Source organism: Leucoraja erinacea, chromosome 31 (genome assembly GCF_028641065.1).
Source record: "Leucoraja erinacea ecotype New England chromosome 31, Leri_hhj_1, whole genome shotgun sequence".
NCBI lineage: Eukaryota > Metazoa > Chordata > Chondrichthyes > Rajiformes > Rajidae > Leucoraja > Leucoraja erinaceus.
The window spans coordinates 3,664,366-3,690,805 of record NC_073407.1 but is presented as its reverse complement, the minus strand read 5'-3'; the positions used below and the strand labels follow the sequence as shown (position 1 = coordinate 3,690,805).

The following is a 26,440-nucleotide window of genomic DNA, read 5'->3' as shown; positions in this document are numbered from 1 at the left end:
ATCTTCTGGAACCTTTTGAGGATGTAACAAGTAGAATGGATAATGGAGAGCCAGTAGATGTGGTGTATCTGGACTTTCAAAAAGCCTTTGACAAGGTCCCACACTAGACACTAGTGTGCAAAATTAGAGCACATGGTATTGGGGTAGGGTATTGACATGGATAGAGAACTGGTTGGCAGACAGGAAGCAAAGAGTAGGAATTAACGGGTCTTTTCAGAATGGCAGGCAGTGACTAGTGGGGTGCCGCAAGGCTCGGTGTTGGGACCCTAGTTATTTACAATATATATTAACAATTTAGACAAAGGAATTAAATGTAACATCTCCATGTTTGCGAATGACACCAAGCTGGGTGGCAGTGTGAGCTGTGATGAGGATGCCATGAGGTGACTTAGATGTGACATTATTCACTTTGGTGGCAAGAACAAAAAGGCAGATTATTATCTGAATGGTGTCAGATTAGGAAAAGGGGAGGTGCAACGAGATCTGGGTGTCCTTGTACATCAGTCACTGAAAGTAAGCATGCAGGTACAACAGGCAGTGAAGAAATCAAATGCCATGTTGGCCTTCATAGCGAGAGGATTTGAGTATTGGAGCAAGGAGATCCTACTGCAGTTGTACAGGGCCCAAGTGAGACCACACCTGGAGTATTGTGTGCAGTTTTGGTCTCCTAATTTGAGGAAGGATATTCTTGCTATTGAGGGAGTGCAGCGTAGGTTCACCAGGTTAATTCCCGGGGTGACGGGACTGACATATGATGAAAGAATGGGTCGACTGGGCTTATATTTACTGGAATTTAGAAGGATGAGAGGGTATCTTATAGAAACATATAATATTCTCAAGGGATTGGACAGGCTAGATGCAGGAAAAATGTTCCCGATGTTGGGGGAGTCCAGAACCAGGGGTCATAGTTTAAGGATAAGGGGTTGGCCTTTAGGATTGAGATGAGGAAAACCTTTTTCACCCAGAGAGTTGTGAAGCTGTGGAATTCTCTGCCACAGAAGGCGGTGGAGGCCAATTCACTGTATGTTTTCAAGAGAGAGTTAGATTTAGCTCTTCAGCCTAATGGAAGCAAGGGATATGGGGAGGCAGCAGGAACGGGGAACTGATTTTAGATGATCAGCCATGATCATATCGGTGCTGGCTCGAAGGGCCGAATGGCCGACCTGCACTTATTTTTCTATGTTAAAAGTGAGAGTGCTACTACCCATTTAGCCAAGAAGAATTGAAGTCCCTGTGGCGATGAAGTTACGAGGTGCTAGCTGGTGACTGTGACGAACCTCTTACTTACCCGCATGCTGGGAGCTCAGCCTGCTCTCCAGGTCGTTCAGGTGCCGCACCAGCAGGGAGAGGTGTTGCAGGAGGTCCCTGTTCTGCAGCATCAGCTGGTGAATGCGGGCCTGCGACTCCATCCTGGCCGCTGTCTCGGCCGACAGCTGGTCCTTCAGCAGATGCAGCTGCCCAGACACAAGGGAGGAGAGGGTCATCCAGAGGCACCGCCTGCACACAGGCCCTTCCGCCCATCCACTCCCTGCTCAACCCCAAGCCCCCTTCATATACGTCAATCCCACCCGTAAAAGTTCATTTGGCCCAGCAAGTCTACTCCACCGTTCAATCATGGCTGATCTATCTTTCCATCTCAACCCCATTCTCCTGCCTTTTCCCCATAACCCTGACACCCGTGACATATCTGAATGATCTGACACCCATCCCCCCTCCAAGATTCTACCTGTGTGTAGGATAGTGTTAGTGTGCAGGGATCGCTGGTCGGCACGGACTCGGTGGGCCGAAGAGCCTGTTTCCACCCTGTATCTCTTAACTAAACCAAACTACTCCCCCTCCAAGATTCTACCACTCATCGCTGGGCATTATTCAGTGGCCAGTTAACCAGTTAATAGACAATAGTTGCAGGAGTAGGCCATTCGGCCCTTCGAGCCAGCACCGCCATTCAATGTGATCATGGCTGATCATCCCCAATCAGTACTCCGTTCCTGCCTTCTCCCCATATCCCCTGACTTCACTATTTTTAAGAGCCCTATCTAGCTCTCTCTTGAAAGCATCCAGAGAACCCGCCTCCACCGCCCTCTGAGGCAGAGAATTCCACAGACTCCACACTCTTTGTGAGAAAAAGTGTTTCCTTGTCTCTGTTCTAAATGGCTTCCTCCTTATTCTTAAACTGTGGCCCCTGGTTCTGGTTTCTTCCCACACTACACTCCATAGACGTACAGGTTTGTAGGCTAATTGGCTTCAGTAAAGATTGTAGATTGTCTCTGATGTGTGGGATAGTGCTAATGTGCGGGGATCACTGGTCGGTGCGGACTCTGTGGGTCGTAGGGCCTGTTTCCACACTGTATATCTAAAGTCTAAAGTAAATCCACCTTCCAACACATCTCTGGGACATGAATTATTCCAAGTTCTTCCACACTATCTGAAACCAACCCACCTGTTCTCTTTGGAGTGTTTACAGTGTCTCCTGAATGAAAATTTATGCAAAATCATTAGTCCTTTCTGTGTTCCCATTACTAATTCCCAAGTCTCACCCGATAGTGATTCACATTCACCTAAGCCACATCTTCCGCTTAAACTCTCCATAAAACCTCCTGCGGTGTGTTTTGATATTACTTCGGGCAGAGCTGCTGCCTCACAGCGCCAGAGACCCGGGTTTGATCCCAATCTCGCGTGCTGTCTGAGTGGTGTTTGCAAGTTCTCCCTGTGACCAGGTGGGTTTCCTCCAGGTGTTCTAGCTTCCTCCCACACCCCGATGTAGATGAAATGGCCTCTGAAAATTGTTCCTGGTGTTTTTAGCAGAGAAAGAGGGATAGCATGGAACTTGTGTGTACGAAGGAACTGCAGGTGCTGACTTACACCGAAGAAAGAAACAAAATGCTGGAGTAACTCAGCAGGACAGGTAGCATCTCTGGAGAGAAGGAATGGGTGATGTTTCAGGCCGAGACCCCTCTTCAGAAACTGTGTGAATGGGGTGATGGATAGTCGGCATGGACTCCGTGGGCCGAAGGGCCTGTTTCCATGCTGTGTCTCTGAACTGAGCTGAGCTGAGCTTGCCAGTTTTCTGTCATAACTAATTTTCTCTCCTTAATAGTCATCAGCTGCTGGACGCTGAACAATTCCCAGTTCTTCTGCTACATAATTAGCTGCAGTACTTATCATGCCCTAGGTTTTGATTTAATATTTTCCTTGACTTCCCTCCGTTAACCACAGATGGTGCATCTTTCTCATTGCAGCCGGCTCCCATATTGGAATGAATTAGCAATTTGAATGGCTGATGAACACCAGTCCAGTAGTACAAAGAATTGATTCAACACTGAGATTAATGGATCTGCACCACCTATTTAGGATTTCAATGCTTCAATATTACAGCGTGATCTATGGATAGTACAAAATAGAATGCATATTACTGAAGGCTTTGTGTCTCAATTCAAGGAGCATTCGGAATAAGGTGGATGAGTTGAATGTGCAGATAGCTATTAATGACTATGATATAGTTGGGATCATGGAGACATGGCTCCAGGGTGATCAAGGCTGGGAGCTGAACATCCAGGGATATTCAATATTCAGGAGGGATAGACAGAAAGGAAAAGGAGGTGGGGTAGCGTTGCTGGTTAGAGAGGGGATTAATGCAATGGAAAGGAAGGACATTAGTTTGGAGGATGTGGAATCGGTATGGGTAGAGCTGCGAAACACTAAGGGGCAGAAAACGCTGGTGGGTGTTGTGTACAGGCCACCTAACAGTAGTAGTGAAGTTGGAGATGGTATCAAACAGGAAATTAGAAATGCGTGTGACAAAGGCAAAACAGTTATAATGGGTGACTTCAATCTACATATAGATTGGGTGAATCAAATTGGCAGGGGTGCTGAGGAAGAGGATTTCTTGGAATGTATGCGGGATAGTTATCTAAATCAACATCTAGAGGAACCAACGAGAGAGCAGGCTATTTTAGACTGGGTATTGAGTAATGAGGAAGGGTTAGTTAGCAATCTTGTTGTACGTGCCCCCTTGGGCAAGAGTGACCATAATATGGTTGAGTTCTTCATTAGGATGGAGAGTGACATTGTTAATTCAGAAACAATGGTTCTGAACTTAAAGAAAGGTAACTTTGAGGGTATGAGACGTGAATTGGCCAAGATTGACTGGCAATTAATTCTAAAAGGGTTGACGGTGGATATGCAATGGAAGACATTTAAAGACTGCATGGATGAACTACAAAAATTGTTCATACCAGTTTGGCAAAAGAATAAATCAGGGAAGGTAGTACATCCATGGATAACAAGGGAAATCAGGGATAGTATCAAAGCGAAGGATGATGCGTACAAATTAGCCAGAAAAAGCAGCATACCGGAGGACTGGGAGAAATTCAAAGACCAGCAGAGGAGGACAAAGGGCTTAATTAGGAAAGGGAAAATAGATTATGAAAGAAAACTGGCAGGGAACATAAAAACTGACTGCAAAAGTTTTTATAGATATGTGAAAAGAAAGAGATTAGTTAAAACAAATGTAGGTCCCTTGCAGTCAGAAACAGGTGAGTTGATCATGGGGAACAAGGATATGGCGGACCAATTGAATAACTACTTTGGTTCCGTCTTCACTAAGGAAGACATAAATAATTTGCCAGAAATAGCAGGGGACCGCGGGTCAAAGGAGTTGGAGGAATTGTGAAATCCAGGTTAGCCGGGAAGTGGTGTTGGGTAAATTGAATGGATTAAAGGCCGATAAATCCCCAGGGCCAGATAGGCTGCATCCCAGAGTACTTAAGGAAGTAGCTCCAGAAATAGTGGATGCATTAGTAATAATCTTTCAAAACTCTTTAGATTCTGGAGTAGTTCCTGAAGATTGGCGGGTAGCAAACGTAACCCCACTTTTTAAGAAGGGAGGGAGAGAGAAAATGGGGAATTACAGACCAGTTAGTCTAACATCGGTAGTGGGGAAACTGCTAGAGTCAGTTATTAAAGATGGGATAGCAGCACATTTGGAAAGTGGTGAAATCATTGGACAAAGTCAGCATGGATTTATGAAAGGTAGATCATGTCTGACGAATCTTATAGAATTTTTCGAGGATGTAACTAGTAGCGTGGATAGGGGAGAACCAGTGGATGTGGTGTATCTGGACTTCCAGAAGGCTTTCGACAAGGTCCCACATAAGAGATTAGTATACAAACTTAAAGCACAAGGCATTGGGGGTTCAGTATTGATGTGGATAGAGAACTGGCTGGCAAACAGGAAGCAAAGAGTAGGAGTAAACGGGTCCTTTTCACAATGGCAGGCAGTGACTAGTGGGGTACCGCAAGGCTCAGTGCTGGGACCCCAGCTATTTACAATATATATTAATGATCTGGATGAGGGAATTGAAGGCAATATCTCCAAGTTTGCGGATGACACTAAGCTGGGGGGATGTGTTAGCTGTGAGGAGGATGCTAGGAGACTGCAAGGTGACTTGGATAGTCTGGGTGAGTGGGCAAATGTTTGGCAGATGCAGTATAATGTGGATAAATGTGAGGTTATCCATTTTGGTGGCAAAAACGGGAAAGCAGACTATTATCTAAATGGTGGCCGATTGGGAAAGGGGGAGATGCAGCGAGACCTGGGTGTCATGGTACACCAGTCATTGAAGGTAGGCATGCAGGTGCAGCAGGCAGTAAAGAAAGCGAATGGTATGTTAGCTTTCATTGCAAAAGGATTTGAGTATAGGAGCAGGGAGGTTCTACTGCAGTTGTACAGGGTCTTGGTGAGACCACACCTGGAGTATTGCGTACAGTTTTGGTCTCCAAATCTGAGGAAGGACATTATTGCCATAGAGGGAGTGCAGAGACGGTTCACCAGACTGATTCCTGGGATGTCAGGACTTTCTTATGAAGAAAGACTGGATAGACTTGGTTTATACTCTCTAGAATTTAGGAGATTGAGAGGGGATCTTATAGAAACTTACAAAATTCTTAAGGGGTTGGACAGGCTAGATGCAGGAAGATTGTTCCCGATGTTAGGGAAGTCCAGGACAAGGGGTCACAGCTTAAGGATAAAGGGGAAATCCTTTAAAACCGAGATGAGAAGAACTTTTTTCACACAGAGAGTGGTGAATCTCTGGAACTCTCTGCCACAGAGGGTAGTTGAGGCCAGTTCATTGGCTATATTTAAGAGGGAGTTAGATGTGGCCCTTGTGGCTAAGGGGATCAGGGGGTATGGAGAGAAGGCAGGTACGGGATACTGAGTTGGATGTTCAGCCATGATCATATTGAATGGCGGTGCAGGCTCGAAGGGCCGAATGGCCTACTCCTGCACCTAATTTCTATGTTTCTATATTACAGTGGAAGTGAATGTGTCTGAAATCACTCCAACGCCTTCACTTCCTTAGAAGGCTTCGGACGTTCGGCATGCCCCAACATTTCTCACCAACTTCTACTGATGCAGCATCTAGAAAGCATTTTATCGGGATGCATCACAGCATGGTTTGGGAACAGCTCCATCCAAGACCGCAAGAAATTGCAGTGAATTGTGGACGCAGCTCAGACCATCACACAAACGAACCTTCCTTCCGTTGACTCAATTTACACCTCACGCTGCCTCAGCAAAGCCAGCAGCATCATCAATGACCTGTCGCACCCTGGCCACTCCCTCTTCTCCCCTCTCCCATCAGGCAAAAGGTACAGAAGTGTGAAAACCTGCAGATTCAGGGACAGTTTCTTCCCAGATGTTATCAGGCAACTGAACCATCCTATCGGATTTTACTGGCTTTACCTGGCACTAAACATTATTCCCTTATCATGTATCTGTCCACTGTAAATGGCTCAAATATAATCATGTATTGTCTTTCTGCTGACTGGTTAGCATGCAATAAAAGGTTGTCACTGTACCTCGGTACACGTAACAATAAACTAAACTGAGCTGAAACAGTTAGACATGTACATGGATAGGACAGGTTTAGAGGGATATGAGCCAAATGCAGGCAGGTGGGGTTAGTGTAGATAGGGCATGTTGGTCGGTGTGGGCAAGTTGGGCCGAAGGGCCTGTTTCCACGCTGTATGACTCTATGATCATCGATCACCCGTACACACAAGTTCTATGTTATCCCACTTTCCCATCCACTCCATACACACCAGGAGGAATTTGGGAGGAAACCTACGCGGTCACAGAGAGAACGTGCAAACTCCACACAGACAACACCCGAGGCCAGGATCGATCCTGGATCTCAGGCGCTGTGGGGTGGCAGCTCTACCCGCTCCGCCACTGTTTCACCTAAGTTCTTTAATATTTTCTGTTCCAAAACGTCACATGATTCTGAAAGAAAATGTACTGATAATCTACTGCTAGATTGTATTGTATTGTATTGTATTGTATTCAAATTTATTGTCATTGTCTCAATTTGAGACAACGAAATGAATTTCCCTTACAGGCAGTATCATAAAAAAATCACAAAAAAAAAAAAAAAAAAAAAAAAAAAAAAATAGTTTTGTACTTGAGGGACTTTATCATTTGTTTATACATGGAGTTGTCAATGAACAATGAACAGTCATTGAGGGTCAGGAAGGAAGTACTGACCCCATCTGGTGAGCCCCGTCATTAGATGTTAGAGATACAGCGCGGAAACAGGCCCTTCAACCTACAGAGTCCGTGCCGACCAGCGATCCCCGCACACTAACACTATCCTACACACACTCGGGACAATTTATAATTGTATTCAAGCCATTAAACCAACAAACCTGCACGTCTTTGGAATGTTGGAAGAATTCAGAGCATCCGGAGAAAACCCACACAGGACACGGGGAGAACGTATGAACTCCGTACAGACAGCACCCGTAGTCAGGATTGAACCCGGGTCACTGGCGCTGTGCAGCAGCAATTCTACCGCTGCGTCACCGTGTTGCCCTGACAGTGTTTGTATCCGCCCTCAGTAGATGACAAGCCCACTGTTGGGTGGATGGTGGTCCTCAAACTTAGACATCAAAACATAGAAAATAGGTGCAGGAGGAGGCCATTCGGCCCTTCGAGCCAGCACCGCCATTCATTGTGATCATGGCTGATCGTCCCCAATCAATAACCCGTGCCTGCATTCTCCCCATATCCCTTGATTCCACTAGCCCCTAGAGCTCTATCTAACTCTCTCTTAAATCCATCCAGGCTTTTTTCCTCCACTAGGCCCAGTGATCTGGACACACTCAGGCTGAAGTCCAGAGCACACAGTGATTGTTGGTCAGCGTATTCCAAGCATCACGGCATACTGTTGACCATCCACCCTTCGTGAGATCGGACAGTGGCATCGAACCACATTCACTCTCTCAGGTATTCAAGGTCAGCCCATCACCTTCTCCTGATATCAAATGTCTGGGGAATCCCCGCGGGTCAGGCGGCATCTCTGAACATGGCTCCCGACCCGAACCACCACCTTTTCTGTAAATACTAGCCCATTGGTGTTTTATTTACAAATTGCTAAAGGGTGGAACAGAGGTCGAGTTACGGCCTTACAGCTCCAGAGACCGAGATTCAAGTTTCAGACTAGGTTCTGTCTGAAGAAGGGTCTCGACCCGAAACATCACACATTCCTTCTCTCCCAGATATGCTGCCTGTCCCGCTGAGTTACTCCAGCATTTTGTGTCTACCTAGATTCAACCCTGATTACGGGTGCTGCTGTCTGTATGGAGTATGTACGTCTCCCTGTGACCACATGAGTTTTCTCCGGGTGCTCCGGTTTCCTCCCACATTCCACAGGCATGCAGGTTTGTAGGTTAAGTGTTTAAGAAAGAACTGCAGATGCTGGAAAATCAAAGGTACACAAAAATGCTGGAGAAACTCAGCGGGTGCAGCAGCATCTATGGAGCGAAGGAAATAGGCAACGTTTCGTGCCGAAACGTTGCCTATTTCCTTCGCTCCATAGATGCTGCTGCACCCGCTGAGTTTCTCCAGCATTTTTGTGTACCTCAGGTTTGTAGGTTAATTGGCTTCTGTAAATTGCTCCTAGTGTGTAGGATTAGCTAGTGTACGGGAGATCGTTGGTCGGCATGGACTCAGTGGGCCGAAGGGCTTATTTCCACGCTGTGTCTCTAAACGAAACTGCTGTTAATCATGTCCCCCAGAGATGCTGCCTGACCCGCTACGTTACTCCAACACTCTGTGTTTTCTGCTCAAGATTCCAGCATCTGAAATTCCTTGTCTCAACTTAATCCTCCCCCCCTTTAGTGAGAAATTCTGAGACCCAATCCATCACTCGGACAATCGGTTCGACCCAGGTAAATGTGCGCAATGATCTAGCTTCCTCCCAGTTCAACCAGCCTGCTGATGTGTAAGTCATTCGAAGCAGGGTCAATATTGCAGCATTGAATTCCCCATCTCAGCCTGCCGAGGCCAAACTTAGTGCGTCATTGTAAGGCTATCAATGCGACCTGGTGTAACCTCTGCAGGTTTATTGAGTGGACTGCTCCCTGATGATGGTATTGAGTGATATGTTCGTTCGGTCAGCACCCACACTACACCAGTATCCACTTACAAACACCACTCTACATGAGTCAACGACGCATTCATCAATAACAAATAGATAGCTTACAATAGGTTATTAATTACTGCTGTCACAATTAGCACACAAGTGCCTGAGGCATTCACACAGCACTCCGCTTGTTTAACGCTGTAAACCACTGGACTTAACTTGCATTAAAGAGGAGTGTCAAGCAGAGGAACATCAAATGAACCATCAGTTGTTATAATGCAAGCTCTCGTTCCCAGGCTGACATGATTGATGGCTTCAGGAACAACCATAAACTGAGTCAGGAAGCCATGTTGTACAGTGCTCTCCATAATGTTTGGGACAAAGACCCATCATTTATTTATTTGCCTCAGTACGCCACAATTTGAGATTTGTAATAGAAAAAAAATCACGTGTGGTTAAAGTGCACATTGTCAGATTTTAATAAAGGCCATTTTTATACATTCTGGTTTCACTGTGTAGAAATGACAGCTGTGTTTATACATAGTCCACCCATTTCAGGGCATCCCAGATTCCTTGGGATGGTGCAGTTCTATGTACGATTCCTTCCAGATTTAGCAACTGTGCTAAAGCCACTACATCATCTGCTACAAAGAGATGTGAAATGAACGTGGGGAAAGGAACAGCAATGTGCATATGACATCTGCAAGGAAAACTTGACAAGTGACAAACTTGTTGTTCACTACGATATGTGAGATGAAACTTGCTTGTGATGCTTCAAGTTATGGTGTAGGTGCAGTGATCTCCCACATAATGAATGACGGACAGGAAAAGCCTATTGCTATTGCATCCCGCACCCTATCACTGAGCGAACGCAATTATGCAGATAGAAAAGGAAGCACTCAGCATGGTGCTCGGAATCAAGAAATTCCATCAGTTTCTTCTCGGCAGACCATTCACCCTAGTGACTGATCACAAGCCACTACTAGTGATAGTTAGTCCCAAGTCAGCTATACCTTCCTTGGCAGCATCAAGGATGCAACGTTGGGCAACTTTGCTGTCCCAGTATGACTACAAGGTAGAGTACAGAAGCTCCAAGTGCAACGCAGTGGCAGATGCGCTGTCCCATGAGAACTCTGATGTGGGAAGTGAGAACTCAATCTACACACTGCAAGTTGTAGATGAAGACTTTCCAGTGACTGCAACAAATGTGCTGAAGTGGGTCTATGAACAGACATTGAACGGTTGGACTGAAATGGATAGTGGATTGAACTCAGTTCTGAACTCAGAGCTGAAGCATTTCCATAATCAACGCCGTGAATTATCATGTGAGCAGGGATGCATTCAGTGGGGTTACAGAGTGCTTGTTCCAGAGTCTTTGAGAAACAAAATTATGAATGAACTTCATGCCAAACATCCTGGCATAGTCAGCATGAAGTCAATTGCCAGAAGATTTGTGTATTGGCCTGGTATTGACAGTGACATCGAGTCACTGGTGAGCAAATGTAGCGTCTGGCAAAATTGCCGGAGTAAACCACCAAAAACACCACTGCAACCCTGGTCATGGCCAAGTAGACCTTTTCACAGAGTTCATGTAGATTTTTGTGAAAAGGGTGATGATCACTTTCTGGTACTAGTAGATAGTCATTCCAAATGGCTTGAGGTTAAGCATATGGGGTCAAGCACTACTACTGAGCGTACCATAGATGATTTGTGATCCATTTTTGCATGGCATGGTTTACCGGAAGAACTTGCTTCTGATAACGGGCCTTAGTTTCGTTCAGAACGGTTCAAAGAGTTCATGCAGCGGAATGGTGTAAAACACACACTTGTTACCCCATACCATCCAGCCTCCAACGGGGCTGCGGAAAGGTCTGTTAGAGTTGTCAACAATGCTCTAAAGAAACAGGTTTTGCAGGATAGTTCAAAGCTCAGCATGAAACATCGTTTGGCTAGTTTCTTGCTGAAGTACAGAACCACACAACACACAACAACAGGTTACACACCTGCAGAATTGTTGATGAAGGGAAGGCTAAGAATACGCCTAAGTCTAGTTCAACCCAATTTGGCCTTGAGAGTTGAGAAAAAACAGTTGTCAAAAACGCCATTTTGTCTCCCACAAAAAAGGAAAGGTACTTCAAGCAAGATGAGCAGGTTCGTGTTCTCAGTCCTCCCAACAAGTCCAGTTGAGACAAATGGTATGTTGGGAAAATAGTGGAAGTGTGTGGAACAAAAAGATACTTAGTTGAAGTTGGAGATAGGATTAAAAGTGTTCATGTTGATCAAATGATTCCAGCCAAAAACTGAGCATGGAGTCCTAATCCCTGAGTTTTTATCTGAAAATGAGTTGGAAGAGACCACTGTGATTGAAGCACAAAGTTCGGTTAGTACAGACAAAGAAACAGATTCCTCTCGTCAAAGTCAGGGTACTAAAACAGAGCCAAACAAGCTTAAGTTGAGTCAACACCTAAACCGTTACACCTGCCACTGTTAGACCATCAGGCAAGATCCGTAAACCTGTAGTCAGGTTAGGTTTGTAAGTCAAATAACTCACTGCACAAGTAAAACAAAAATATGTAGATATGTAAAAAAATAAATATATTTTGTTTATCATTTAACATTTCATAAATACTGGTTTGAATCAAGTATCACAACAACAAAATTGTAACTGAGTACTTAGATTTAATACTTAAAAAAAGGAGAGCAGTGTAATGTATTCATACATATTCATGTGTATGTTAATGAGCTGGTGTTCAATATAAGCAGGGAATGCTGGGTAATAAATCTCTCTCTCATGATCCAAGCAACCTGCGTGTAAGTTGTTCTTCATTCTGCTGTCCGGAATATAACAGTTAGGTTCGTAAGTGATAGGAACAGGAATAGGCCATTCGGCCCATAAAGTCTACTCCGCCTTTAACCATGACTGATCTAACTCGCACTCTCACCCTTGACACCCACACAAATTAAGAATCTGACCATACCCGCTTTAAAAATATCCATTGACTTGGCCTCCACAGCCTTCTGTGGCAAAGAATTCCACAGATTCACCACCCTCAAAAATATGACCAATGTGATTGATGAGGGCAGAGTTGTAGACGTACATATGGATTTCAACAAGATATTTGACAAGGTTCCATGTGGTAGGCTGCTCTGGAAGGTTGGATCCCATGGGATCCAAGGAGAGATAGCTGACTAAATGGAAAATTGGCTTCATGAAAGGAAGCAGAGGGTGATGGTGACCCCTTGTTCCAGAACAAGGGGTCATAGTTTAAGGATAAGGGGGAAATCTTTTAGGACCGAGATGAGGAAAACTTTTTTCACACAGAGAGTGGTGAATCTCTGGAATTCTCTGCCGCAGAAGGTAGTTGAGGCCAGTTCATTGGATATATTTAAGAGGGAGTTAGATGTGGCCCTTGTGGCTAAAGGGATCAAGGGGGTATGGAGAGAAGGCAGGAACAGGATACTGAGTTGGATGATCAGCCATGATCATATTGAATGGCGGTGCAGGCTCGAAGGGCCGAATGGCCTACTCCTGCACCTATTTTCTATGTTTCTATGTTTCTATGGTGGAAGGCTGCTTTTCACACTGAAGGTGGTGTGCCTCAAGGTTCGGTACTGGGCCCGTTACTGTTTGTCATCTATATCAATATTTTGGATAAGAACATACGAGGCTTGACAGATCACACTTAAGTGGGTGGAATTGTAGATAGTGAAGATGGTTGTGAAAGATTGCAGCAGGATCTTGATCGGTTAGCCAGGTGGGCTGAGGAATGGTTGATGGAAATGGTTGATGGAATTTAATACAGAGAAGTGTGAGATGTTGCATTTTGGGAACTCAAACCAGGACATTTTATATGTTTCTATAAGATCCCCTCTCATCCTTCACAATGAATGATAGGGCCCTGGGGCGTGTTGTAGAGCAGAGGGATCTAGAAGTGCAGGTACATAGTTCCCTGCAAGAGGCGTCATGTAGAAACAGAAAATAGGTGCAGGTGTAGGCCATTCAATATGATCATGGTTGATCATCCAAAATCAGTACCATGTTCCTGCTTTCCCCCCATACCCCTTGATTCTGTTAGCCCTAAGAGCTATATCTCAGTCTCTCTTTAAAACATCCAGTGAATTGGTCTCCACTGTGGCAGAGAATTCCACAGATTCACAACTCTCTGGCTGAAATATTTCCTCCACATCTCAGTCCTAAATGGTCAACCCCTTATTCTTAAACTGTGTGACCCCTGGTTCTGGACTCCCTCAACATTGGGAAAATTTTTCCTGCATCTAGCCTGTCCAATCCCTTAAGAATTGTAGGTAGACAAAAGTGCTGGAGAAACTCAGCGGGTGCAGCAGCATCTATGGAGCGAAGGAAATAGGCAACGTTTCGGGCCGAAACCCTTCTTCAGACTTGTATTTATAACAAGAATTGTATATGTTTCTATAAGATGCCCTCTCATCCTAAATTCCACTGAATACAAGCCCAGTCGATCCATCACAGGTCACAGGTCCATAGGGTGGTCAAGAAGACTTTCGGCACATTGGCCTTCATTAGTCAGAGCATTGAAGAGTATTATATGTTATATGAGATTTAATAACGCTCTCATGAAAGCAGCCCAAGATATTAAACTTTGCTGAAGGCACTATATAAATGCAAATTATTGTCGAATGTCTACAGCTCAGTCGAAGTCACAGTCAAGGGGAAGCGAGTGAGTTACTGAGAAATGAGCAGAAGCTGATCAGCAAGTTACCAGTGTTCAGCTGTACATCTGGGCCACTGGACATGGTCAAATCATTTAGATATGATGATATTGTTCACTTTCACAGATAACTATTGAAGTGCAGCTCATTTCATTGGGGGAGCAGCAGACAGAAGGGAGCAACAGTTGTGTGCCGTTCCCCAGGTGGGTCACTAGGGTTGCCAACTTTCTCACTCTCAAATAAGTGACAAAAGGTCAAAATAATGGGACAAATTCCCCGACGGCAATGCGTTGACCGACTCGGCCGTGGATGGGTGAATGATGAGTTGGCCCGGGTGCTGGACAGCACACAAAGATCAGCCGGCGGGTCAGCTGAGTAGTTTTGGCCCGTGTGCGACGTCGCGCGCAAAGTCCGGCGCCCCATCCAACTCATGAACCGATGATCGGCCATGAGAAGGAGGGGTGGTGGTGGTGTTGGCAGTAAGCGAAGGTCCGAAGGTTGGACAACTGGCCGGGCTGCCGACCGACGGGGCCACGGGCGAGGCGCTGCTGCTGCTGAACTCCATGGGCTGCACTATGTTGGGACAGGTGAGGTTGGGCTGGAGGCGGAGCTCTGACCCGACAGTCCCCTCGACCCGAGCAGTAGCAGTCAAATACGAGACAAGGGCGGTCCCGTATGGGACAAACCAATTTAGCCCCAATATACGGGATGTCCCGGCTAATACGGGACAGTTGGCAAACCCTATGGTAGGTATGTTGCAAAGCCTACCTGAAGCGTAGCTGAAAATCTGTCCCAGCCCGTGTGCGCGATTTTGGCGCTGTTTAGAGGGGGGCGGGTTTAAAACGCGATTTTTCACTAGGCTGTTCAAATCGAGGATGTTCAGCCTAGTTAATTATTAACGGAAAATCGCTGGAAGATTCTGTCGCTTTAGCTATTTTTAGTTTTAAAGGCTTTATATAATTGTTATAGTAGGTTAAAAATTAACCTCTAAACCCCCGACCACCGGCAACCGGCAGGGTCTCATACAGCAGACAACAGAAGGTAGGCTGTTTATTTTTACATTAAAAAGGGCTTCTTAAGATCCCTTTATACAAAGTTTAATGTTGCGAGTAGCTCATTTTGGGCCCATTATATCCCGCAGTATTTTTCTGGGCATTTGAGGGTACAAATCTAGCGCAATGTGAACGTTCTAAACCAGCGCGTTCACAGGAACCCACTAGAAAGCTGATTTAAATTTACTTTAATTTACAGCAATTGAACACTAAATTCCTTCCATTTGGCCTATAAATTAATGTAAATGAGATTTAAAAATCATGTTTTATTGTGAATTATTTGTGAATATTATTTAGACACTTAGGCTATTTAAAAATGTTAATCATTTATTAAGAAATAGATGTTTAGATCTAGTAATTGAAGTTTGAAATTAGCTCCAAGTGGGTAACTAACTAATTATATGCTTTAATTTCAGGTCATCCAAGTAAGATTGATTTATATTTGTTTCAGAATGCTTCAATCTATGATAACTGAAAATTTCATTCAGTTCTCTTAATTTTTAAGAAGGTTATGGGCTTTTAACTGTCCTCGCTCACAGCTTTTTTGTTATGTCCATAGAAAATCAATAGGAAACAAGATGCTAATTTCCGAGTATGAAAATGGCCATAACTTTTTAAATACTTGAGATATGAAAGTACATTAGGTGTCAAATTAAACTTATTTTTATGCTTTATCTGATGGGATAAATTACAGACTTGATTTTTTAAATCTCAAAATTTTGTAACATTGCTACCTATGGTTAAGGATATCCCTGGCAGTTCATCCAGGATCTGACACTCTGAGAGTCTGAGGATATCCACCGGGATACAGCCGTGATCAGCTTGCAGCGCCACCCAGTGGACCTACAGTGCCAATGCACCTCCTGCAGAAATATAGCGTCTGGGCCCAGTATTGATCCTCTTTACATTTTCTCCACATTAAATCCAAAGCCAGATCTCAAATGGTTGCATAACAGAAGGGTGAACTGTAGTAGCCAGACTCAATAAACCTGGCGAGACCAAGCTAGACTCAGCGAACATTTCAGCAAACACTTGTGCTGGGTCCGCCAAGGCCGACTGGATCCCCCGGTTGCTAACAACTTTAACTCCGATTTCCATTCCCACACCGGCCTTTCTGTCCTGGGCCTCCTCCATTGCCAGAGTGAGGCCACAGACAAACTGGAGGAACAGCATCTCATATTACGCTTACAACTCAAAAGTGTGAACATTGAGTTCTCCAACTTTAGGTAACTAATCTACAACATCTTCCCACCTTTCACCCTCATCTTCCCTGTGCCACACCTTGATGTGCGCCCATTTCTCTCATTCTCATTCCTTCCCATTCCCTTCCTCCCTCTGGCCTTATAACTAGTGCATCTTCTATTCTTATCTCCTTATCTCACACGTAGTGCCTCGTTATCTCTGGCTTTTGTCCACCCATCTGATAATCAGACTCCCCCTCACCTGTATCCCCCTATCACTTGCCTGGCTTTGTCCTGCCCCCACCTCTCTTTTAGGTTTCTGTCCCCTGCTACAATCAGTCTGAAGGAGGGTCCTGACGTGAAACGTCACCCATTCCTTCTCTCCAGAGATGCTGCCTGTCCCGCTGAGTTACTCCAGCATTTTGTGTATATCTTCTGCATCACTAGAGTGCTTGCATTGGCATGGGATGAGGTCAAATGGACGCAGAGCTTTGAAACAATGTCCTACCAATAAGCAATACTTCTGGTGACTAATTCTCTGCTCTGCTGCAAGCTTTCTGTTGGCAGGTAATTGCCTCCATTAATGCCAAGTCCCATTGCAGCACCCCACTGGAATGTGGTAAGAATTAGTCACCACAAGTAATGCTCAGAGTCAGGACTGTGTTTAAGAGCAGACTATCAGAGAGTTCACACTTTGCCGAAGTCGACTGCATCAGAAGCAATGTTCCTTTCATCCACATCCTCCTTGTATCCCATCCACCCATATTACAGTCCACCAGAAAGCACAGATTTGCTGTCCAGCATGTATACATCAATGAACTAGGATGAACAAAAGCATTCCTTGCATCTCAAATCTGAATACTCTGCAATATTCAGACTGCATCTGTCAGACAAAGCACCCAATGGTCTACCAAGTTCATATAAGGCGAATATGAGCTTTCCAATTGGGAACTGCCTGACCTGCTGAGTCTATCTTCTGAATATATCCAAGATGCATATGGATTTTATTTTAAAGTATAGCATGGAAACAGGCCCTTCAGCCCACCCGTCTCCATTTTGACCATCGATCACCCATTCACACTAGTTCTATGTTATCCCACTTTTTTCATCCACTCCTTAGCAGTAGGAGGCAATTGACAGAGGGCCATTTAAACGACATATTCGCACGTCTTTGGGATGTGGGAGGAAACCGGAGCACCCGGAGGAAACCCACGTGGTCACTGGGAGAACGTGCAAACTCCACACAGACAGCACCCGAGGTCAGGATTGAACCCGGGTCTCTGGCACTGTGAGGCGGCAGCTTACTGACTGCGCCACTGTGCTACCCATTCTGTGGAATTCTCTGCCTCAGAGGGCGGTGGAGGCCGGTTCTCTGGATGCTTTCAAGAGAGAGCTAGATAGGGCTCTTAAAAATAGCGGAGTCAGGGGATATGGGGAGAAGGCAGGAACGGGGTACTGATTGGGGATGATCAGCCATGATCACATTGAATGACGGTGCTGGCTCGAAGGGCTGAATGGCCTACTCCTGCACCTATTGTCTATTGTCTATTCAGTTTACTCCTACACAGTCTAGTGGATTTCAAATGCAAACGTGGTCTCAACTCAGCACTCTCCCTGTTTAGGAAGGAACTGCAGCTGCTGGTTTACACCGAAGATAGACACAAAATTCCAGAGTAACTCAGCGGGACAGGCGGCATCTCTGGAGAACAGAAGGAATGGGTGACGTTTCATGTCGGGACCCTTCTTCAGACCCTTCTTCCTGTTTTACTCCAACACACTACCTTGGCCATGGCTGTCAGATCGTTAGTTTAACCAAGACAAGACCACAACATGCTTTGCAATGTCTAATGAAGAAGCATTGTCAAGCAAACCATCTGAAGGAAGGTCCCAACCCAAAACGTCAGCAATCCTCCACAATTGTTTCATGACCTACTGGGTTACTCCAGAACTTTGTGTTTTACTCAAGGTTCCAGCATCTGCAGTTCCTCGTGTTTTCTCTCCCCCCCCTCCCCCCCCCCCCCCCTCCCCCACAACCCTCCCCTGTCCTTGTTCCATCAGCACGGTCAATTTGTATTAACGAGGAACACAAATGACCAGGGCCTGAGAACTGAAAGCCCTATTTGGAAACTCGGAGATACAATCACACTGGTGCGAGCCGTAATAAATCTGAGGCAGGGCTGAAAAAGATCAATAAACCTGCAGAACAGGGACTGTAAACGTTGAATTAATGCTGATGTGCTGCTGTGATAACAGGTCTAAATTGGTGTAGAGGAACAGAGAGGTCCTGGGGTGCAGGTACATGAGTTACTAAATGTGATGAGGCAGATTAACAGAGGTACAGCTAGTCAAGCTGATCGCTGCCATTTATTTGTACAGGAATAGAATTCAGAAGCAGCAAAGTCATATTGCATGTGTCTCTAACCTTGACTAAACCACACTGGAGAAAAGTTCACCCTCCTCTTTTCCTCAAAGACGGTGGCGCAGCGGTAGAGTTGCTGCCTTAACGCGCCAGAGACTCGGGTTCAATCCCGACTACGGGTGCTGTCCGTACAGGGAGTTTGTACCTTCTCCCTGTGACTGCGGGGGCTTTCTCCGGTTTTCTCTCACACTCCAAAGACGTACAGGTTTGTAGGTTAATTGGCTTTGGTATAAGTGTAAGTTCTCCCTAGTGTGTGTGGGATAGTGTTAGTGTGCGGGGATCGCTGGTCACCTGTTTCTGCGCTGTATTTTTAATCTAAACTACAATAAAGATAACACAGCCAATTCCAACAGTGTAAAAAAGATTTATAGGGTTGGTAAAATAATTGAGTGATAATAACAATCTGGAACAGAGGATCTGGCTGGAGCTATTCTTGTCAGGAAATTGGAAGGTACTGAGCAACCTAAACTGATGAAAGGGTTTGACAAAAATATTTCCACTGTAAAAGTCACAACTAGGGACCATAAATATAGGATGTTCACGACCCAATTCTATCTGAAATGCAGATGCAATTTATTTCTCTAGAAAGCGGTGAGAATGGAATTCTCTATCACTGACTTACTCAAAGAGGTGGGTTCATGAGGGGCAAAGAGCGTTCACGTCGCGGCCCTGTTTCCACCAATCTGTCCACCACCACGCACAAGAGGCGACAAGACAGACACCATTGTATGCAGACGCTGAGAACTGTGTTCAGCTCTGTGTTCACCTCTGTGTGGACTCGATAAGAAGATGAGGTGGATAATCTGCAGGTACAGTTGAGGCATGATGGCGCAGCGGTCGAGATGCTGCCTTACAGCGCCAGAGACCCTGAATACAAATGCTGTCTGTACAGAGTTTGTATGTTCCTTCTCCTGTAACCTGCGTGGGTTTTCTCCGGGATCTCGTTTCCTCCCACACTCCAAAGACGTACAGGTTTGTAGATTAATTGGCTTGGTACAATTGTAAATTGTCCCTAGTGTGTGGAGGATAGTGCTAGTATATACGCGGATCGCTAATCAGTGTGGATTCGATGGGCCGAAGGGACTGTCTCTGTGGTGTACCTCTAAACTAAACTAAAAAGTTCAGTATAGAGAAAAACACAAAGTGCTGGAGGAACTCAGCGGGTCAGGCAGCATCTGTGGAGGGAATGGGCAGGCAAATATTTCATCATGTAGAAGGAACTGCAGAGGCGGCTTTACAAAAAAAAGACACAAACTGCTTGAGGAATGCAGCAGGACAGGCAGCAGTTTGCAAAAAATGGATAGGTGACGTTTCGTTACACCAGCACTTTGTGTCGAATATTTCTTCAGTAGGGTGGTACAGTGGTGCAGCGGTAGAACTGCTACCTCACTATGCCAGAGACCCGGGTTCAATTCTGAGCAGGGCTGCTGTCTCTTTGAAATTTGCATGTTCTTTCCTGCTATAGCTAAACCTTAAATCTCAAACCGCAGTGCGACCCAATACATCACCTATTCACTACTTCCCCAGATGCTGTCTGGCCCGCTGAGTTCCTCCAGCACTTTGTGTTTTGCTCAAGATTCCAGCATCTGATGTTTCATGTGTCTCTAGAGTTAGATTCATAAGTCATCGCAGCAGATCTATGCCATTCAGCCCATCGAGTCTACTCCACCATTCAATCATGGCTAATCTATCTCTCCCTCTCAACCCCATTCTCCTACCTTCTCCCCGTAACTCCTGATACCCTTCCTAATCTAGAATCTGTCAATCTCTGCCTTAAAAATGACCATTGACTTGTCCCTTGACTTGCCTTGGTCTGTGGCAATGATTGTCACGGATTCACTACCCTCTGACTAAATAAATTCCTCCCCATCTCCTTTCTGAAGGTTCGTCCTTTTATTTTGAGGCTCAGGTCGTAGGTGACACTTTGGGCAGCTCTGCCATGTAGGTAACTGCCTCCGGATGCTCCGGTTAGCCGCGTGGGTTGAGGTAAAAGTAGACAAAATCTCCCTTGCTTGACTTTGGAGTCAGTGTGCTTTCCCCAGAGTGTGAGATGTGGCAGAGACAGGTAGCAGGAGCGAAGCCTAGGCCAGGAGGCCCAGAAAACACACCAACGCCTCTACTTGCTTCGAAGGCTTAGGAAGTTCAGCATGCCCCCTACAACTCTCACCAACCTCTGCGGATGCACCAGGCAAAGCATTTTATCGGGATGCATCACAGCTTGGTTTGGGAACAGCTCCATCCAAGACCGCAAGATATTGCAGTGAATTGTGGACGCAGCCCAGACCATCACAAAAAACTAACCTCCCTTCTATTGATTCCATTTATACCTCACTCTGCCGCGGCAAGGCCATCAGCATAGTCAAGGACAAGTCACACCCTGACTGAAGTAGCCAATTCTGCAACGACCGACCCTGACCGTCACTGACTGACCGGAAAGACGTGATATAGAAGATGGCCGGACATGAGGAAGAAGACTGTAAATGGATCGACTGTAATCATGTATTGTCTTTCTGCTGACTGGTTATCACGCAACAAAATGCAACAAAGCGTTCACTGACTAAACTGTTATCACGCAACAAAACGCAACAAAGCGTTCACTGACTAAACTAAACTAACTGTTTAGGAAAGAACTGTAGATGCTGGAAAAATCGAAGGTAGACAAAAATGCTGGAGAAACTCAGCAGGTGAGGCAGCATCTATGGAGAGAAGGAATAGGTGACGTTTCGGGTCGAGACTAACCACACATTTATAACAGCTGCCATACAAGAACAAGGTGGCACAGCGGTAGAGCAACTGCCTAACAGCGCCACAGACCCGGGTTCGATCCTGACTATGGGTGCTATCTGTATGGAGTTTGTATGTTCTCCCCGTGACCTGCGTGTGTATTCTCCGGGTGCTCCGTTTTCCTCCCACATCCCGAAGGGTTTGTAGGTTAATTGGCTTCTAAATTGCCCCTAGAGGCAGGACCAGGGACGCAGCTTATCCTGAATCAGCACTGGTTGAAAAGCACAGCGCCACAAACAAGATGCGTATTGATTTATTCCTCTTATTATCCAGCAGCACACAGCATTGTCAGCTTTAGTACTAACAACATTTGTTCGCACAATGTCCCAAAGAGCAAGCTGTGGAGCATCCTGGACAATACAGCTCACCCACTCCATGACACACTGGTCAACCTGAGGAGCACCTTCAGCAACAGACTGGTTCCACCAAGATGCAGCACAGAACACCAGAGGAGATCCTTCTTCCCTGTGGCTATCAAACTGTACAACTCCTCCCCCTTCTGTCATGGGGTAGACTGAGACTCCCCTCCCACCCCCAATCTTTGCATATCCCAAATCTTTGCACATCCACAATCCTTTCCACTCGTCACTTTAATTTCATGTTTCATGTCTTGTGTTTTATGACTGTTGGCAGATCAATTTCCCTCCTGGGATAAATAAAGATATATCGTATCGTATGGTATAGTACCCAGGGGAAAGTCCAGTTGCTCTTCAACAGCAGTTAAGGGACACGCAACATGACAACACTGTGCTGCAGCCATGCAAGACCACAGCCTTCGTCTGTGCCTTACAGTTTAATCGTAGGCCAGACCTACGAACAAGAGGGCGGCACGGTGATGCAACGGTAGAGTTGCTGCCTTACAGCGCCGGAGACCCAGGTTCGATCCTGAGTACGGGTGCTGCCTGTACTGAGTTTGAACGTTCTCCCCGTGACCACGTGTGTTTGCTCCAAGATCTTCGGTTTCCTCCCACACCCCAAAGGGGTACAGATTTATAGGTTAATCAGCTTCTCGTTGTCTCTGTACTGTACACTGACAATGACAATAAATTGAATCATTTCATTTCATTTTTCTGTAATTGGGTAAACATTGTAAATGGGCCCTAGTGTGTTGGATAGTGTTGGCTTGTGGGGATCGCTGGTCAGTGCAGACTCAGTGGGCCGAAGGGCCTGTTTCCGTGCTGTATCTCTGAACTAAACTAAACCTAAACTAAGAAGCTGAGAGGCCAGGAGCAGGTCGCATTTCATGCTGGGGTGTCTGCGCTAAGGACCAGCACCGCATTGAAGTGACAGCCAAGAAGACCCCAACAGCTCTGCTTCCTCAGGAGATTGAGGAAAGTCTGCCTGTCTCCAATAACTCCCAAGCCTCTACAGAAGCACCATAAAAAAACACTGTCAGGCTGCATCACAGCTTGGTTTGGATACAGCTCTGCCCAAGACCGCAAGAAATTGCAGAGTTGTGGATGTGGCCCAGTCCGTCACACACACCATGCCGCCCATAACTAATAGCTAAAGTGCTTTGTATGGTTTGCCCAACACACAATGCTTTTGTAAACCTCTCATAACTCAACGTACTCAAATTCTACCAACAAAGACAATATGAATCTTGCTGAGTGAGAACCCGTGCGATGCTTCCCTACTATCAGGCTAAGAATGGGGCCTTGCCCACAGGCCAAACTCTTTCCATTTCTTTTTGTAACTCGCTCATTTTAGGATCATTCTTATGTCTTTACGGGATCAGGCCAAGGGCATGAGAGATGTATTGGCATGTTCATGTAGAGTGTAAGTTAACTGCATTTCCAATGAACAAACAAATGGTTTCAGTAGGAGGGCTGCTATACCCCTGTAAGGGATTGGCATGCAGCCCCGAGCAAAGGCAGGCACGAGGCCTGGGTAGCCCGGTGGTGCAGCGGTAGAGCTGCTGCCTTACAGCAACAGAGACCCGGGATCAATCCTGATGCTGTCTATGTAGAGTTTGCTCATTCTCTCTGTGACCGCATGGGTTTTCTCCGGGTGCTCCGGTTTCCTCCCACACTCCAAAGACACACAGGTTTGTAGTTTAATTGGCTTGTGAATTAGCCCTAGTGTGTAGGATAGAATTCGTTTTTGTTTTCAGATTTAGTTTTAGAGAAACTGCGTGGAAACAGGCCATTCAGGGCAGTGAGTCCGCTCCGACTAGTGTAACCCCGTACGCTAACACTATCCTACTCACAAGGGACAATTTACAAATAGTACAGAAGCCAATTAACCTAAAAACCTGTACGTCTTTGGAATGTGGGAGGAAACCGGAGAAAACCCACGCCGGTCACGGGGAGAAAGTACAGACTCTGTACAGACAGCACCCGTAGTCAGGATCGAACCCGGGTCTCTGGCACTGTGAGGCAGCAAAACTACTGCTGCCGTTCCAGCCGGATCAATGGTTGAATGGGTACCAGTGTATGGGTGATCGCTGGATGGAACTAATGTATGGGGATTGCTGGTTGCATGGACTTGGTGGGCCGAAGGGCCTGTTTCCACGCCGTGTCTCGCAACTAAACTACACGAGGGCGACGGGCCTACCTGCGCCATGACGACCTGTGTCTGCTGCTGCTGCTGGCAGAGCTGGGCTTGGAGCAGCTGGAGCTGGTGGTGGGAGGCAAGCGGGGTGAGCGACGAGCAGGGGCTGCCAGCAGAGGGCGACAGTGGCGGCGGCGAAGGCCCAAACGGAGTCCCGTCCCTGGAGTCCTGGAGACGGAGAGGACAACAAAGTCAACAACACCAGCACAAGGACCGTAATCTCACCGTACATACGTACACACAACAATACACCACCAAAATATACACTAAATACTGCAGTAACTCATAACTTCATAAGTTATGGGATCAGAATTCAGCCATTCAGCCTATCGAGTTTAATCATGGCTGATCTATCTCTCCCTCCAAACCCCAGTTTCCTGCCTTCTCCCCATAACCCCTGACACCTGTACCAATCAAGAATCGCCTATCTCCACCTTAAAAATATCCATTATTCCACAGATTCACCACCGTCTGACTAAAGAATTTCCTCCTCATATCTTGTCTAAAGGTTTGTCCTGATATTCTGAGGCTGTGGCCTCTGGTCCTGGACTCTACCACTAGTGGAAACATCCTCTCCACAGCCACTCTATCCAGGCCTTTCACTATTTAATACGTTTTAGTGAGGTCCCCTTCGTCCTTCTCAACTCAGCAGGTCAGACAGCATCTCTGGAGAACTTCTTCAGACTCAAGTAGGATCCCGACCCAAAACATCACTTATCCACGCTCTCCAGAGACGCTGCCCGACCCGCTGAGTTACTCCAGCTCTTTGTGTCCTTTTTAAAAAACAAATCAAGAATGGAGCCACAAGGAACCGCAGATGCTGGAATCTTGAGCAAAGAACTGGAGAAACTCAGCCGGTCAAAGGAGGGTGCGGCAAACGGGCCCTTCGGCCCAACTCACCCACACCGGCCAACATGTCCCACTACACTAGTCGGCGGCACCTCGCCCAAAGGCGCACAGTCGGCGGGACCGGGAACCAGCCAAAAAGGCTCAGCAGACAGGGTAACTGGCAGAGAGAAGTCGGACGCGAGGAGCAAGGGCCGGTAGGTGGGCGAATCGGGGTGATGTCTCCAGCGCCTTCAAGGTCGGCTGCAGGAGGCTCCCCCGGGACAGAAAGATGTATCCTTAACAAGGATCGTGATATAGTTACTTGAAATTTAGTTTAGTTTAGTTTAGAGATACAGCATGGAAACAGGCCTTTCGGCACCGAGTCTGCGCCGACCAGCGAACCCCCCACGCTAACACTATCCTACGCACACTAGGGACAATTTACAATCACACCAAGCCAATTAACCTACAAATCTGTACGTCTTTGGGGTGTGGGAGGAAAATGAAGATCTCGGAGAAAACCCACGCGGCCACGGGGAGAACGTACAAACTCCGTGCAGACAGCACCCGTAGTCAGGATCGAACCCGGGTCTCTGGCGCTGTAAGGCAGCAACTCTACCACTGCGCCACCAATAAATAATTTTTGGTTTAAAAAAAAACGATGGCTGGGCGAGGAGTGGGGAGGAGAGAGGAGGGGAGGAGAGGAGAGGGGAGGAGTGGGGAGGAGTGGGGAGGAGGATGGCGAAGAGGGGAGGGGAGGGACGTCGGTTCGCGGGAACTGCTCCAGTACATCGAGCGCACAGGCTGATTGGACTTCGGACAATGGCGCCAAAACATGGCGGTGCCCGCATGTGTAATATATGCAAAAATAACTTCACTGCACAGATGCATTTGTGGGGGGGGGGATCGGAAAAATGCCCACTAATTCCCCCTGCAAATCTGCTGGACTATTAATGCTCCAACTAACTGTCAGGGAAACCATTACAATAACAAACGGCTCAGCCAGTATCGATTGAAGACAGGACACAGCAAGCTAATCGCTCAGTAATGAGTGTGTGCTAACACAGCCTGCCCTGCTCCTTGCCCACCTGCCACACCAGCTACAACGCTGGTTGAAAGTCCGTCCACCCGCCCAGCTAATCACCCTCTCTCCCTCTCAGTATAATGGTCACATCAAGTACACATCACCAAGCGCCTGAACCACTGCCCCACTCTCTATGCACCCATTACATGGCTCAGCACAGCTCCAATGCCATCTCTACATTCAGACCAAACCACAAGTTCATAGAATCATACAGCACAGAAACAGGCCGTCCAGCCCAACTTGTTGGTACCATATGGTACTTCAGATTCAGATTCAGATTCAATTTTAATTGTCATTGTTAGTGTACAGTACAGAGACAACAAAATGCATTTAGCATCTCCCTGGAAGAGCGACATAGCAAATGATTTGAATAAATAATAACAAGTGTCCGGGGGGGGGTGGTGATTGGCAGTCACTGAGGTACG

General features: G+C 46.3%; 1 protein-coding gene across 5 annotated transcripts in view; it reads right to left on the bottom strand.

The window, feature by feature from the left end:
- si:dkey-34e4.1 (carboxyl-terminal PDZ ligand of neuronal nitric oxide synthase protein) overlaps positions 1 to 26,440 on the bottom strand; it is a 136,017-nt gene that overhangs the window by 7,135 nt on the left and 102,442 nt on the right. For all 5 annotated transcript variants that reach the window (XM_055659786.1, XM_055659785.1, XM_055659784.1 and 2 more), the window contains 2 exons: positions 24,107 to 24,271; positions 1,289 to 1,454 (listed from right to left, as the gene is read on the bottom strand). In XM_055659786.1, the coding sequence (XP_055515761.1) occupies positions 1,289 to 1,454; positions 24,107 to 24,271 (331 nt within the window). The remainder of the gene's footprint in view (positions 1 to 1,288; positions 1,455 to 24,106; positions 24,272 to 26,440) is intronic.